This window comes from Stegodyphus dumicola, chromosome 1 (assembly GCF_044657685.1).
Source record: "Stegodyphus dumicola isolate Sdum_Otavi_A_Nest chromosome 1, ASM4465768v1".
NCBI classification, from domain to species: domain Eukaryota; kingdom Metazoa; phylum Arthropoda; class Arachnida; order Araneae; family Eresidae; genus Stegodyphus; species Stegodyphus dumicola.
In genome coordinates, this window is record NC_140768.1 from 85900728 (window position 1) to 85918415 (window position 17688).

Here is a 17688-nt window from a genome sequence, read left to right on the forward strand (position 1 = left end):
ATCTCGCAGACTGCCTTAGCCACATTAACACCCTTACCTGGCCTGCTCGATCCCCAGATTTGACACCAATCGAGCATATGCGAGATCATTTGGGATGGCAAGTTGGACAGCCTACGAGATTGGCCGAACTAGAGGCGCATTTACAGCAACTGTGGAACGCGATGTCTCAGGACATCATACGGAAGTAGTATGCCTCAATGCCCGCTCGTATCGCATAGTGCATTCGCGCTGGAGGTGGTCCAACAGAGTACTAAAACTTCCGTTCCTCTGTACTTTTTTCTGCAATAAATGTTTCTTTTTTCTTTGATTTTCTAATAACTTACTTATATCAAAGTAGTACTTACATATGGGGAATTTTGTTTCATTCTGACAACTCTTTCTTGGTGCGCAAATTTTTATGGCAATCAGTGTATTTCAGCTGCAATAGCAGGTGTATTAATTTTGCTGAATTTCTAGCTTTGGCTAGCATTGACCGTTCGAAGCCATGTTAAAGCCAGGTTATTAGTCTCTAATATTCTGTTTTTTTTTGGCGCCCCAGCGGCCGAGCGGCAAAGTCGCTGAACACTGGTAGTTCGGTTCGAGGTTCGAATCCCGCGAACGGCTGCCTGCATGGGCGTTTTCGTGGTTTTCCCCATGTGTAACGTGTGTACAAGCCAGTTTATTTTAGAAAGTCCTCCACGAAGGCATCCCTCCCCTTAAGCAGATAGTCCTAGTGTGCTTTGCCGTAATTAAATAAACCAAACCAATCTATTTGTTTTATAAATATTTCTTTTCTTTTTATATCTCATCCCGCAGCAAGTGGTTGATAAGTTATGTAATGTAGATCAAATTACAAATAAGCTCTTAGCTAATTTTACCTCTGTTATATTTACATAGTGTTTTAGGGAACAAGATAAAGAAGGGACAACAATTCATTCGCAGTCCGGGAAGGTTAAATAAATGTTTAGCATAAATGAAATCAGGTTTAACTTTATATCTTAAGCAGTAATTCACTGAGTGCGAACTAATCAAAAATTACTCCCACCAGTGCGCTTATAATGAGAATGGCAAATACGCAAAAAGGAAAGCGTTAAATATACCTTCGAGAATTTGAAAAGTATTTTCATATACAGCAATTCAACTTTTACGTTAAAATCGATAAATTGCATTTACTAAATTAGTGAATCTAACAACGTTCTATACAAGGAAAGATACGAGTAACAGTAGTCACATACTAGTCTAGTAGTAATCAAGCATAAATAATTTTTTGTTTATTAATAATAGTATAGACAAAATTTTTAAAAACTGAATAAACATTTTAGTATCTTTATATACATATTTGAAGAATTATAAGGTATTTCTCCCGCCTTCCTAGCGTGCCTTCGGAGTGTAGTGGTTCTGCACGCTGGGCGGGTATTCCAGAGGTCCGTGGTTCAATTCCCGGCAAAGGCGATTGCTCATTTTTCATCTTGGCTGCTTCAAAAAAATATCTAATGTCTTTACAGAATGAATTTAAATTTTACGTATGTTTTATAATATGCCGTTTATTGCGATAGCTCAATTGTACTCATCTTATTATACGTATATTAAATTAAACAAATGTCACGTTTTTGTTCGTGTAATTGCAAAAGTATTTTCCACAGTACATTTTATTTTGGATAATTTTATATGATCATTTATTTCTTAGTATAATATTAGCGAGGTTTTGCCACTTCGCCATTCTACATCTAGTATGGAATAAAAATACAATTTTAACAACACTTCTTTTTATTGAACATTTATCATAACATTATCACATTACATAACATCTTACTCCAGCAAAATTTCGATTATTGTACTGGACTTCAGTTTCTACATCCAAAATAACATTAAATATTTTCAAATTTATGTAATATCATTGGAGGTAATACAGCGTACTATACTATATGAATAAAAGAATAAAGTATTTTTCCTTATATATTTTGCTAAAAATGGCATTTGAGTTTTACTGAAACAAAGCGTATCAGCACATAGCTTTAACCAAGTGATTCATTCAGTGACTTTTCTGCAGATGCTCACAGTGATGAAAGGACTCTGAAATGAAATAACATAACATTATAGAAGTTAAACTTTTTTGAATTCGCATATATATCTGGCTTAGCAGCCATATTCATTGGAATTACCTTATATTAGATATATTAGATAAGATTCAAGATGTAAGTTTATTATCCCGGTCATTAATACTCAAGGAGATTTCAACGCCATTTTCAAAATACTTACACCTTTGAAATTTTTATTTTCGAATTTTGTTAAATGTTTTGCATGTAATCATAACTTTGGTGTGTATTTCTCAAAACAGTGGTTCCCATGATGGTTTGAGCACCATCATGGGAGCCACTGTTTGAGTATGTTTGATGACATACTGAAAGACAATGTGGCAATTTGAAGAGTAATATATATATGGGGAATTTACAATACAAACAGGTTGGCCAAAAAGCTAGGCAACCCTATAGCCAAGCTCGAAAAACCTTTTCAAAGAGAATAAATATGAATAAAGTTGAAATGACAAGTAAATTTCTTCTTCTATATGAGCTAAATTTTCTAGTCGTAGATTTTGACTCACGATGAGTCGCCAAAATATTGGTGAATTTGTGGATTGGCAGTAAAACGTTTGTTTTCTTATCTTTACATTTCATGGATATTCAGCAGTCCAAAGCAATATATTTTATACTTTGTGCAGGCAAGACATGCACACTTATCTTTTGTAATTTACGCCACTCAATAGTTGTGTTGCTTCATAATCCCAAATATTCAACGCAGAATATCACCAATTTCCCTGAGCTTTGTCCAAAATAAATAAAACGAATAAACGTTGTAAAACATTTTCTTGAAACCATTTTCCAACTCGTATTCCAACACTTCACTTGCAGTTTTTTACGCCGCGTTCCCTAAACTTCGGTCTTTGGATCTATAATTTCACGGAATGCTGTTTTTTGCGTAATTTATTGTTTAGTAAAATGATTTCTAAACGTCTCCAGATTTTTGCATTCTCAATTATTGGGCAATGTGCGAATATTTGCAATTATTTATTTGTTAGGTTACTTGTCATATATGTTCAATTTACATGAAAGAAAAATACTTTTGTACAAGATTATATATAATTCATAATGCTACAAGAGGGAAAACAACGAAGACTTATGAGAAATTGCATTACACGATATAAGAAAATTTTATTCAGGGAATAAGCATCTTTAAACAGCATTTACTAAAGCAAAAAAATATCATTAAATTAAAAAAGACATAGATAGCCATTAGATAAATCTGACATTGTGTTTAAAACGCATCTGAGATACACAAGTTTCTGTTTTGTCTCACCCCCCCCCCTCCTTTTTTTGTGGAGTAGAATAAAAGGACAAATCTCTTTCGTTTTTGAGACGATAACTGTATTTTTGGCTACAATTAAGGGTAATTATTTCAATTATTCATCCTGTAATTAAGGTTCAATGAAGAACGCATGAATCAATTTAATAAAGAGATTTATATATCACTATATTTAGATTTTCAAATCAATTTAAATTCATTTCTTATTCCCCTTCTTTCCAGAATTCCAGAGTGAGCAAATACAATAAAGGTCTTCTTAACACGATCTCAGTGAAAGGCAATTTCATGTAATATGATTTTGTAGTAAAGACAACTGAGCGTTAACAGGAGTGTTCGATTTATTGTATTTCAATACTTTATAAAAAATCTATATGCTTATATTTAGTTTTAATTTGATGGATTTGTTTTATTATTTATTAATTCTGAGAGTTTCTTTTATCTGATACGATATGACAGTTTTTAAGTTTAATATGCTAAGAGGTCAGACAATCAATATAAAATTTCAAAAGAAGTAATGAAGACGTACATATTGTCGATTATCTGCCTTCCTTCCGCATGTTAGTCCTTCTGCACAAGGGCACATGTGACGGTACTCGCTTTCTTCCTTCCCTTCATCCTCAAGAACACAGTATTCCCCTTAAAGAGATGGTAAATTAAAGTCTCACAAAATGATAAACAAAAAATTTTTTTAAATTATTAAAGTATGGTTTTATACTTATAATGCCATTTTACAGTAAGAAATTTTCACACAATAAATAAAAATCATCTCAAAATATTGTTGCTTTTCTCATGTCCGTTGTATTTTATACACATTACTTATGATTCAAAATATTTAAATGTGATGTATTTCAGAAAGTAAAGACAAAAAGAATAAGAAAGACAAAAAGCAAGCTCTGGAATAGATGTTCGTTTGAGATAAAAAATTATAAATTACAATAAAAAAGAGAATTTTCTTTTTTTTATTAAGTGAAACATGCTTTTTAATTGCAGCACAACTAAAACATGATTCCATATTGACCAGTTGATGCTTCAGCTCCTAAGAAATATAAAAAATTCAAAATTGATAACAAAATATACTTCCATTTCATAGTAAATAAGGGAATAACTTTTTTGGACAATTTTTTATTTTAGTCCTGTTTTATGCTTCTCTACAAAATTCTATGAAATTTACTGCTTATTTTTAAATTAATTAACAGATTTTTTTAATTAATTAATTAACAGAATTTCTATTTAAGTCGAGAGATAATTAAAAGCATCTAAAATTTAACTATATTTCTAACAACATTAGAATTAAAACAGCGTGACTCAAATACATTTTTGAGAACCTGCAAGCATAAATTTTAGTCAAAAAGGTAGCTTCCTGTTGTAGATTTCCACGAGCGCACGCTTTTTTACACCAAGGGCAGTCAAATTCAAAACAAATAAAATCATAATCTTCCAAGAAGATGCTGTTTCTCCAGCTGGCTCTGAGTCACACTGCGACAGAAAAGTTTCATGAATAGTTGATGAATATGTAGGACGGTTTTGTGCCAGCTGTTTTATCAAATTCTCAAATACCTTTCCTTGTCGATTTCCCGCGCCTAGTCAAATTAAAATTATATAAAACTTACTCGTTTTTAAAACTACCAGATACGAGAGCCAGTTCCAAGATATATAATTTAAACTTGTCGCTGTCCAACCAAAAATCAAGCTAATGAACAATTTTCTTATACTAATTTCTAAAAAATTCGTATAAAATGTCAAAATATTTTTAATTTCTAACAGAAATTTTAAAAAATTTGAATTTAAAGATCTGAGAAAAAACATGCACTGCATTCTTCAAACACTATGTTTACTATATTTCTTTTTAAAGGAATGATAACTGACTTTTTATGACAGTATGACGTAAACGAAACGTTTTAAAAAAACTCATGGCTTGTAGTAAGATTTTTAATTTTTTTTATTTATTTTACTTATAATTTTGATAAAGAATAGCATTTTAAATAGGCTTGCCGCATCGACTCTCTTCATCTTAAGTTACATTTATTCTTTCAGTAAATGCAGATTAATTTGATGTGAAAGATGAAACAGTGTGTAAAGACAAATGGATGCTAGCCAAGAATTATTATTATTGCTCCTTAGAACAACTTTGGAATCCTACCGATTTTACTGATTGTGTTTAGTTCTATTCTATTAAAAACCCTCAATTTCTCAATTTCGTGAGCAAGCTTTCCATTTGGAGGTTCCAGTTTGAATGGTAAATAAATATTATTAACTGATCTGTTTAGAGAAGTCGGTAGTTGAAGCTTAACTTATTGCGCTCTAGATTACTGGACGTCTAACGTATTGCAATGCCACAGCAACTATGCATTGATGGAATAAAAAAATCCCAGCCCTAAGGAGTTGTGCTAGATAAACGAAATTTGGTAGTCGTGTTTATACGTTTGAAAAATGACCTATATTTAAATTTCTCACTCCGCGCTTAAGTGTGGCGCTAGTAGCACCATTATGAACATGCAAATCAGGTTTGCTTTAAATACGCGCTGTAAGGTTCGTGAGCGTTATTTATCATTGAAAATTTACGTAGTGAGTTGAAGTTAGTCAAGAATGATGCCTTTAAAAAGACGAAGAAGTCATTATCAACATCTCAGTGTGTTTGAACCAGATCACGTAATAGGGCTACGAGAAGGTGGATTTTCTTTCCGCAAAATTACAGAAAGACTTTGGCTCAAGAAGACCGGGTTCCCGGCGGCCAAGTGGCACTACTGAGAGAAAAGACAGCTATGTTCGGCGTATGGCAATGGCGCATCGTACTGCGTCTGCAGCAGAAATTCGAGCTGCAGTTGGAGCCATAGTGATACAACGAACTGCTACAAATCGGTACTTGAAGGGCAGCTTTAAGCCAGACGAGCTGCATTCAACTGCTCTCAAACCACCGTCGTTTGCGACAACATTGGGGTCAAGCTAGAGCTCAAAGGAGGACAGAATGGAGATCTGTTATGTGTTCTGATGAAAGACGATTACACATTGGTGCCAGTTATGGCCGTGTGTTGGTTAGGAGGACGCCAGGTGAGCGCCTGCAAGCAACGTGGAAACTAGATACACTGGACCTACACTTGGAGATATGCTTTGGGCAGCCATTTCGTATGACAGTAGGAGCACTCTCATGTTTATCCCATACACACTTAATGCAAATTTGTACACCAAGGTCTGCTACCATTCATGAACAGCATTCATGGGAATGTTTTCTAACAGGGTAACGCTCGCCCTCATGCTCTACAGATTGTCGACAAGTTGCCTTGGCCTGCTAGAGCACCAGATCATTTTACAATCGAGTACGTAGGGGACATTATTGGACGGCAACTCAGTGTCATATGCAACCAGAATTAAACTTCCTTGTATTGACTGACAAAGATCAACAGGCATGCAACGCTATCCCAAAAAATGACATCTGGCACCAGCACGAGACAAAGCATGCACGTTTGCATTCAAAATTCTGGCAGTTACACCGGTTATTAATGTACCAGTATTTTGCATTTAAAATGGCTCTTCTCGCCCTTGCATTATCCTGTGATCTCGAAAATTATCAATTAAATATGTTACCTAGAAAATGTATTGCGGAAATTTCATTAAGCTAATATAATGTTTTTTCTTGGTGTTCGAATTTCTTTTTCATTAATGTATTTAAATATTAATAGATTTTGTTTATTGATCACGGATACAACAGATAAAAAAAGCGACTACCAAGCTACATAAAATGCTATATATCTGACAGAATGCAGGACCACCATGGGCATTCAGAAGTCAAACAATTACACTCAAAACCTCGATAAGAATTACTATAATATCGGATATCATTATTTTTATATCAATAGCTTCATCTCTTAAAAGAGATTCACTGAATCTGGACATTATAGAACGGAATTTTACTCCGTTTTCCGACACAAATCATAATAACCTAATAATATTTAAATAGGCTATTTACTATGAAGAACATCGAATTTATGAAATACGGTCCTCGTATTTTCCAAACCTTTAATAGTACTGAAAACATCACTAATACTCATCGAGTAATTACTAACTATAATTTATTTAAATCTATAAAAACCAATAGTGAAAGAAAAGGAAGAAGCATTATCACAGCGTCAAATATTAGCAATACTTCCACTTACGAAGTAACTGCAGAACACCAAAGGCATGGACAATTCGACAGCTTTCGAACAAAGATACAGGAAACAAATTAATAGCCAACTCGCGAAGCGGAAATGGCCATATATTGAGAAGCCCTATTTTAAAGCGGTACAGATTTCTGGAATACGATTTCTGGATTCAGTAATGGACTTTCCATCTTGGGAAAATCAGTGGAGCTCCTTGCAATATGACCATCGATACAAGAGCCAATGTTTCCGTCATCCGGAAAGATTTAGCTCAACAGCTGAAAGGGAAACTCATCTGGAAGCTATCCTGCCTTATCCTAGAGACTGTCTCTGGTGATAAAATCGAAACTTGCAGTGAAAGATTAAAAACACGTTTACAAATGTCACCTACCATAAGATGGTGTATGTGGCAGATATTACAGATTCTTGCATACTCAGATTGGACGGAAATACAATTTTTCCTTGAAATTTAAAATCAAATGACTGCATTCTGCCTCTGAAGGCATAACTCAATTCGGAATTAAAGTTAAATTCATATATCTAATAATAATTCAAAACGATATCATAGTAGCAGCAAGAAGATAATTTTACTACCCATATCTATAATTCAAAACAAAAATAACCTGTACAGCATCATTTAATATCCCATTAACTGTAAGAGCTCGAAACGAGTACTAGCAGCCTCTGCTCAATCTATCGAGGACCGTTATGCCCGTTAGAATTGCCAATGTAACTGATAAAGCGAAAGTCATTAAGAATGGTGAAGTGTTTGCAGCATGTCCTTCAGTGGCCTGCATTAAACGAAGCCGCAACTTCGGGCACCTTAATATCGGAGTTATTGGAGAATGCACAAGTAAGCGATGAAGAGCAGAGTGGTGCTGAACGTATCATTTAAGAATTTCAAGAAGTTTTTCTCTTGCTCATCTTCTGACATAGGTCGAACCAGTTTGACACAGCACAGAATTGATACAGGTGATCATCCACCAACAAGCAATATCCAAGGCATCTACAGATTGCTAAATAGGAAGAGATAGAAAATTATCCATAGGATATGCAAGAAATTGATGTTTTTAACCCTTCAGAAATCATCAGAAATCAGAAAATTGGGCCTCTCCCGTCATCCTGGTTAAAAAGAAAGTTGTTTCAACTAGATTTTGCGTTGACTATCGCCGTTTCAAAGAGGTTATGAAGAAAGACAACTATCCTCTCCCTTGAACTGACGACATTCTGGAAACTCTTTCTGGAAGCAAGTGGTTTTCGACCCTTGATCTAAAGAGTGGATATTGGCACGTAGAGATACACCCTCATGACTGAAAAAAACAGCATTTACTATCGGATAAGAAATATGGCAGTTCAAGGTGATTCCGTTTGGATCATATAATGTGCCGGCAACACTCGAACAATTTATGGAGACTGTGTGGGATCTTTCTTACGATGCCTGTGTAATATACCTAGATGACATCATCGTCGTCAGCAAACTTTTTAAGAGTATAAAAGTGCTTCAGAAATTGAAAGAAGCCAATCTAAAGTTACGTACTGCCAAATCCAAATATTCAAATAAGACGGACATGTCATCTCTCTCGAAAGAGTGTCCGTATCCAGAAAAGGTGTTGGCAGTCAAAGATTGAAAACGCCCTGAAAATGTACAGTAGCTGAGGAGTTTCGTGGGACATTGCTTTACTACAGGAGATTTGTGAAGGACTTTTCTTCCATCCAAACACCCCTTTACAAGCTGACAGAGAGCAAGCAAAAGTTCTTGTGAATAAAAAAAGGTGAGAAAGCATTTAACACACTGAAGAAAGCTTTAACATCTGCGAATATCCTCACGCATCTGCCGCTCGACAAACCATTTATTCTGGACTCAAGGGCGAACAATAAGATTGTCGGGGCTGTTTTTTCCCAAGAAGTAAACGATCAAGAACATGTCATAGCATACAAGAGCAAGTGTCTATCTAAAATGGAGGGAAATTACTTTGTCACCTGAAAAATGTTGCTCGTCTTAGTTAAAGCCCTAGAATATTTGCATTATTATTTCTACGTCAGAATATTCTTGCTTCGCACAGATCATGCGTCTTTAATCTGGCTTTTAAATATCAAGAATCTCGAAGACCAAATAACCAGATGGATAAAGAGACTACAGAAATAGGACACAAATATCATCGAAGGGGATCATCACATGGAAATACCGATGCCCTGTGTGATATGAGAAATCACCTGTTTCAACTCAATGAAGCCCCAAACTACAGTGTCCTGAAAACACAATAAGTTTTGATACAAAGGAAAGTCATACTAATCCACATCCTTCCTCACATTTCTTTCCAATAATACTAATCCACATCCTTCCTCACATTTCTTTCCAATAATACTAATCCACATCCTTCCTCACATTTCTTTCCAATAATACTAATCCACATCCTTCTTCACATTTCTTTCCAATAATACTAATCCACATCCTTCCTCACATTTCTTTCCAGTAATACTAATCCACATCCTTCCTCACATTTCTTTCCAATAATACTAATCCACATCCTTCCTTCCCTATATTTGTACATGTAAAGGACAATTTCTTTAATTGCACTTAAAGAAAACTATTTTTTCCTTAGCAAAAAATCGCAAATGAAGGTTCCCTGTTTCAGCTCCGTAGAGGACATTCAAGCCGAAGCATAAAAGTCCTGGATATCATTCCAAAAAGTCATCTAAACAGCACTGTCATGATGTAAGCATTACTGTCTGCGGAGAAATACAGAAAGTTACTATTTTAATGAGGTTAAAAAGCTATTTTATTTTATATAAGTTTCTAAAGTGTAATTAGAGTTATTACGAATTTTTCGTGATCTGCGGTGAAGTTCGCGTCAAAAACCTTTGAATGTTAATACATAATAAAAGTTAATTGATAGAATTACTGAAAGCGTCATTAGGGAAGAAGCTGTTAAATGCTTAGAAATTGGATCACCACCTCTTCCTCTCTACTATTACTGCAGATATTTTAAGCTCACATTTTATCAGAAATATAGTTAACACATATTTTCTCTAAAATGGCGAACGCGCATCAACGATAATGATGCACTGGGTTCAAATTGTATAGCCCTATTTTTTTCCTCTCAAATCTTCAAACGCTTCACAGATTTTTCGGTATCAAATAGGCAGTTCCTTTGAATTCATCTGTAACACCACCCATCTTCACTATAGCGACAATGACTGATTTTTGTATAAGAAACTTAAACATCAATTTCAAAATTTTACTTTCTTTGCTTTACTCAAATGTGATTACTATCGAAAGATACTCGTATTATTATTGTCTTATTTTGCCAAAGATATGTTTCAGTCGACATCGGAGAAAGAGATGCTTACATCAATACATCTCCATAATTACAGATGAAATTATAATCTCTAAAACTTAACTGGAATGCAAATCTGTTTTTTAAATTACTGGTTTCTCTCATACTTTTTATTGCTTTCTTATCTTCTGAAAACTACTGAATTTATACTGTTGTTAGAATTAAATTGGTAGGGCAGAGAATGGCAAGAAATACGTCGTTTATTCTTTTTAGTATACATTATGGAATTAACCAAAAAGGTGAAAGTTTAGAATATTGTGGAATATACTAAAAATTATGGAATATATTAAAAAACTGTAAACACTATACTTAATTATTCATCAACAAATTTTTAACGTGTTCCATTTCTTAATATTTGTGCACTGAAACATTCATGAAACACGGCTGTTAATCTTTAACCCAGCCAATCTTTTACAGAATAATTATTTCTGCAATTCATACTTTTTTTTCAAAGTAACTACAATATGGAATTTAGAAATTTAGGCAACTAACTAACAGAATGAAAAAAGCTAAAACATGTATATACACTCACCTTCCTGTCTTAGTTTTAAGCATCTTGCAGGATGTATATTCCTCCTCACGCAACATTCATCAGGGTTGCAATCACTATTCAATTGACATTCTCTGCCTACCTAAATAAACAGAAAAAAATTTTCTTTGCACCGCTTCTGCAGACACCAAGTACAGAGGATCTTTCCTACCGCAATCAAGATTCGGGTTTTTAACTATTGGTGGATAATTTAGATGCATTTTCTTGATTATAGCAATAATTTTAAATGTAATCCTGCATTAAAATTTTTTACTCAAAAACACTCAGTTGGCTAACTATCTCGTGTATCTCTCCCACATGTTATAAAAGTACATATTATTTTCCTTTTCAAAAAAACGTGTTGCAGATAATCAATCTTTGACCAAGATAAAAAACAACAAAACTTTCTCCTAACGAACTGCCTAGCGAAACAATATAGCAGTGATATATCTAATCCTATGAATCCTGCATGGAAAAACTTTTGCAAGAACCCTAATTAATATATATCTGTTCTAAGGCAGACCATTCTTCTAATGTTTTACTTTAAATATATGCAGTTCTCCAAGTTATATGTTTAAGATGTAATAAATGTGCAGTGCCTGTAGAATCAATAATGCAATTTATGCATTTTAGAATGATTTCGATAAAGAGTTACAATAAGCAAAGGTTTTTGGAATAAAAATTTCTGGTAACATATTATTACCTGAAATGCGAAATATCATCTGCTATTTTTTATTTATTCTTCTTTCAAAATGTTACATGGAAAAAAAGGTTGTGGATTAAAACATGTGTTTTTGCGCTTTCCTAAAAAAACTATTCCTATCTCATAATTTAAAAACTTCATGAAATGTATGATATTGAAATTTCTAAGCGAGAAATAAGCAATATTATTAGTTGAAAAGGGAGAAATCGTCAATCATTACTTTTAAATTTAACTCCAAGAAGACTCCGAACGAATATCCGAAAAAAGTAGAGAAACACGCCAAAGTGAAACACAAAATTAGAGAAACAATCAATAACCTTATGTTTGGCGTTGATTTAGTCAATAACGTATTCGATTTCGAGGCTCAGACAGGCTCTATCGATTTCGACAGCAGAGAATCTTTACATTTTATAGATTCTTATTAAGCAGAACCTGTACCTGTTTGCCCTCTAAATCGTCTGAGTTCCTGCCTAATCTACGACAAACACAAGCTTTTGTTCCGCTAATTTTAAGGTACGTTCTGTTTCTAATGTTTCTATCGTTGGTGACAATAGAAAATTCGCCAACACAGAAATCAATGGTAGAATCTTTAAACACAATTGTAGCAAAAATAAATAAAATAATAAACTAATATTTACACACTTAAAAAAGCTAATGAACATAATTTTCACCAGTTTTTGCCGAGAAGGCACGTGACTCAACGCAGAACAATATGTAGAATTCTACAATATGACATTTATTTAGCAGGAAATAAATGGAAATACATTGTAACCTTCGATGAAGCAAGAATTTATGTAAATGACTGCAACAAAAAAGGCTCTATTTATTACCGAAAAAAAAACGAAAAACTGTATAACCTGGTTCCATCAATGCACACAAAGTTTCAGTAAAAGGCTTATTAATGTCGCAAGATTCTCTTACAATGGGAAATTAAAAATAAGAAGATTGAAATGAAATGTTAAAATCAACTCAATGTACTATCATAAGAAAGTCTAACGTTCAATATTTATAGAAGAAATTCCATTTATTTATCCTAATGATTTTCAAAGAATGAAACTTCGTCAAGACAAAGCAAAAAGGCATATTTTGAAAAATATCATTGTATTCATTGACAAAAAAATGAAGACTGATGCAAGTATCACATATATATCTTTTCTACATATTCCTGAAAGGTCCTCTGATGTTTCACCTATGGCCTACTACGCTTTTGGCCTGTTTGGCTCTTTCTAGGCACAAATTCACCGCGATTGATGGCCTCTGCAAGGTAGTGGAAGAAACCCTTCTATCATAGAAATTACCATACAGACTTACAGTGAAGAATAAACGCTATCCGATTGAACATTTAATAAAATACTCTTTACAATTTAAACATTAATTAAAAGCCCCAAAATCATTCTAAAAATGTGTACACATTATAAAGTATTTTCTTCCTCCTTTCTGCATGCCTTCATAGTGTAACAGTAGCAGACTCGGCGCGTATTCGAGTGGTCCAGGTTTCGAGTCCCGCAGAGGACGTTGCTCATTTTTCACGTCTCCAGAATCAAAATAACCTAATGACTCTACAACATGCGATGTATTCTATATGACATTCTATATGACATTAACCCTTTACAATGAGAAGGCGTTATCATGGATCGAATTTAACTCGTTTTCAGAATTTCAGACCAAACGTGCAATTAATATTCTGCATTTTAGAGCACTTAGAACAGTCTGTCCAAAACTCAATAATGTATGTTTCTAGTTTGTGAAAAAAAATCCATTTTTGAACCTTCCACTATCGAGGGATATTCGTGAATCAATAGAACTGTCATGAGTAATCATTTTCGTTTGCTGAGTACCTTTTATTCTGCGTGCATAAGAGTGAAACCAAATGTTTATATCATCTGTACAGACTACTTTTAAATAAAAATGCCTAATTTTAATGTCATTGATTTATAAAATTTTTGCCCATATTTTTACAAGAGAACATAATGCACTCTAACGTTATACTGAAGATGCCTATCCGAGTTTTAAAAAATGTGTGTATGGATTTATATTAATACAAGTATGACTAAGAGATCTTAACTCTTTATTAATTATTTTTCAGATTTTACATATCAATTCGTTTATTTTAAATACCGTAAACTAGAAACAATTTTTAAAATGACTATTTAAAAAATAACATGATTTCATAAATTGACCTTTTTAGACTATATAAAACATCAGAGGGTTATAAAAGTGTCAATTTATAAAATCCTGTTATTTTCTTTATAAAATACTGCTACTTACAACACATTATGTACATTAAAAATTTGAAAAAAACTGAATTCTAACAAATACATTTTCACGCGGTTCTTACAATTTGTAAATGATCGAATGAAGAAATTGTTATATTTTAAAACTATGTTTAGCAGTTTTTGCAACGAATTATTTGTCTCAATAACTTATTATATTTTTATTGCTTAAGGAATTTTAGTTTAGTTTTATGAAATTAAGATGACAATTCTCCCAGAACTACCTACTACTTCACATTCTTTTCCTTTAGTATTTTGAAGCACTTGGTTTTAATTGCGAGTCATTACACTTATCTGGGTTCTTATTAACAAGTATCTGAGAATTTTTATTAATAGTGTTTACTTTTTCTTTCAGCTCATTCTATGTTCTTTATCTAATTAGATAATTTTTTAACACTTTAGCTGCTAATTGTAATTACAATTAACAATTATAAAATAAATATCTAAATATAAAATAAACATTCTACCAAACACTGACCTAAAGAAAAATTATGAGCAACTGCGAAGTTCAATGAAATTTGATGTAAAGCAGATATTATTATTATTGTTGATGTTAGTTTCTATAATTGGAAAATAATTAAAATTAAAATTGAGAAACTTAAGTTTATGCAATACTTACGGCAACGGCTACGCAACAGAAGAGCGCCAGTAAGATTGCTGCTTTCATTTTGATGGCGAATTATATTACTGTAGAAGATAAATGTTCGTTTTATTGAAAACAAGTGTGAGATTTTCAACACTTGTTTCGTTATCAGTATCGTATTACCATACGAAAAGATTATAAATTTCTTAACTTTTCTTCAATGTCTCCACTTTTGTTTAGCATTTTATAGAAAAGAAGATTAAACGATGACTCGTAGAGTAATTGCCAAAAAGCAAGCTAAGCAAGATATTTAACTACTATAACACGTATGATTGAAGGCCATACATTTGACGTTTTAAGCAAACTACATACTGTAAAAGTTATTAGTTTGATTTAATGGCTTTCTGGAAAACTATTATTGCTTGCATACGGGTTCCTAATAGATTGAACGCACACAAATTTTACTTCTTAATTCGTACAATATTGTAAGAATCTTTTTAATATTGTATGGGAAAACTATATGGCAACAACTATTTCAACAGTGGCTTTCAATTGCTTTTCGATTATTGCTTGATAAAATTTATTTTACCAAAAGAAACACTTTACAGTTCTAGAACTCTCTTCAAAAATCACAGTATCAGTAGTTACACTTCAAAACTACTAAGAATGTTAAACACAGTGTAATGTAAAGCATGCTAGAAGGCGAAGTTTCCTCGAAAATCTCTCAATACTCCGAACTCAACACAAAACTAAACAATTAAGAGCTGATGCTCTCTCTGGTCTTAAATAGTTTTTCCCCGCCGCCAAGAAATCTCCAGTACCTTCCATTTCTTGAAATTACTAAAAAGCATATACGATTAAAATTACATTATAAGGACCGAATGCGGTTAGAGTTAAATGTAGGGATCAATTACAGTTATTTAGGGACCGCATCCAAATGTCGCCAAGTTTTGCAACTTCTGGCTAGTTATCGCCAAATTTGGAGACAAAAATTAGCCGCCAAAACTTTCGCCAGTTTGGCGATGTCTCGTCAACAGCTTTACGAGAGAGCTTCGCTTTTTAAAGCTTATTATGTTACATTATACAAAAGGTATTATAATTCCTCTAATATTATTTACACATAAACAAAATTCATGACAATACGTACAACATTATCTTATCTTTTTAATACTGTATGGTAAAACTATGTGGCAACAACTATTTCTACAATGGCTTTCAGTTGCTCTTCGATCTTCCTAATTATCAGCATTCAAAGAGACCCCACACCTGACACCAGTTGTTGTGAGCTCCATGTTCGTGGATATTTCTTCAAATAATCAATCGATAATAGCAGGCAGGAAGAAATTAACTGTTTATTGCATTTAATAAAAAATGCAGCAGACACAGCAGCTGTAAAAGCAATTAGAAAGCAGAAGTTAGGCAATCTTCTTTAACGCTCGGAAAATACTGCAGATTATAGAAAATATTCAATGAATAACATTATGATGATTTTTATTCTTATAATTGCCATTGATATTTCAGATTTTATAGAAGGCCTAAAAGTAGATCAGAGGATCATGAGATTCGCAGAGGATGAAGATTAAGTTCGCCATACGTATCAATGCTTAACAGCGACGCGAAAATGCCTACTAAGAAGAAATTGTTATATTTTAAAACTATGTTTAGCAGATTGTGGGTTCTTTACTGATTACGGATTAACTGATTACTGAACTACTGATTGAATTTCGCCTTACATGGCAAAGGAACAGCACATTTTCAGTATTTTTCACAAGCCAACACTGATTTCCTTTAATAAATGAAACGTAGTAGTAAAGACCGATAAAGGCCATAGAATTCTAAAATAAGAGCCGATCAACAAATAAATGAAAACAGGGCAAAACAATATAACAATGCACAAACACAATACAGTGAAATGGAACATTTACAGAAATTTACAATAATATATTTTCAGCAACAGAAGTAAAGCATATTTAGAATCATAGAGAAAACTTAGAGATGAGAAAATCTGAAGGAAATTTTCAATTCCCTATAAATTACAGTAAAATATTTTCAGCTGTTTTCTCCCGTTTATCTTCTGACGTAGGTCGAACTAGTTTGACACAGCACAGAATTGATTCAGGGGATCAAACACCAATAAAGCAACATCCCAAACGTCTACCGTTTGCTAAACACAGAAAGGACAGAAAACCTTTAAATGATATTAGTTTGATTTTGAAAGAAAATGATTTTGAAAGAAAATGACGCTATCGAGCCTTGAGCAATTACTTGGATTTCTCCAATTGTATTTTTTAGAAAACAAGATGGTTCAACAAGATTTTGCGTTGACAGTCTCCTGTTGAACCAGGTTACAAAAATAGACGTCCACCCTCTTCCTAGGACTAACGACATTCTGGACACTCTTTTAGAAGCAAGAGGTGAGGTTTTATACACTTGATTTAAAGAGTGGGTATTCCCAGTTAGAGATATACTCTGATGACCGAGAAAAGACGGCATTTGTTGCTGGACAAGGACTTTGGCAATTCATAGTAATACCGCTTGTATTATGCAATTCAATGCTAACATTTCGAATGCGGAATGGAGACAGCGCTGAAAGGTCTTTCCTACGAAGCTTCTCTGATACATCTGGATGCAACATCATCATCCGGAAAAGTTTAGGAGAAGATTCAGAAAATATTAGGAAGGTACTTTAGAAATTGAAGGAAGCCAGTCTAAAGTTAACTCATCCTTATGTAAATTGTTCGGACAGGCAGAGATGTATTTCGGATATATCATCTCTGCCCAAGGTTT

The 17688-nt window shown here is 33.4% G+C and overlaps 1 protein-coding gene across 1 annotated transcript; it reads right to left on the reverse strand.

Moving 5' to 3' along the window:
- Positions 1-1728: 1728 nt before the first annotated feature.
- Positions 1729-15086, reverse strand: LOC118181600 (U3-aranetoxin-Ce1a-like). Its single transcript, XM_035350755.2, has 4 exons — positions 14938-15086; positions 11346-11445; positions 3866-3975; positions 1729-2052 (listed from the first exon to the last, which is right to left on the reverse strand). The coding sequence occupies exons 1-4, from the start codon at positions 14983-14985 to the stop codon at positions 2008-2010; spliced, it is 303 nt and encodes a 100-aa protein (XP_035206646.1). The 5' UTR covers positions 14986-15086; the 3' UTR covers positions 1729-2007.
- Between the last annotated feature and the right edge of the window lie 2602 nt (positions 15087-17688).

Coding starts and splice junctions, on each gene's coding strand:
- LOC118181600 (XM_035350755.2), bottom strand. CDS start 14,985: ATGAAAGCAGCAATCTTACTGGCGCTCTTCTGTTGCGTAGCCGTTGCC. Junction 3,976..11,345: donor CTTAAAACTAAGACAGGAAG/GTGAGTGTATAT, acceptor CATCTCTTTAAG/GGGAATACTGTGTTCTTGAG. Junction 2,053..3,865: donor AGGCAGATAATCGACAATAT/GTACGTCTTCAT, acceptor ATTTCATTTCAG/AGTCCTTTCATCACTGTGAG.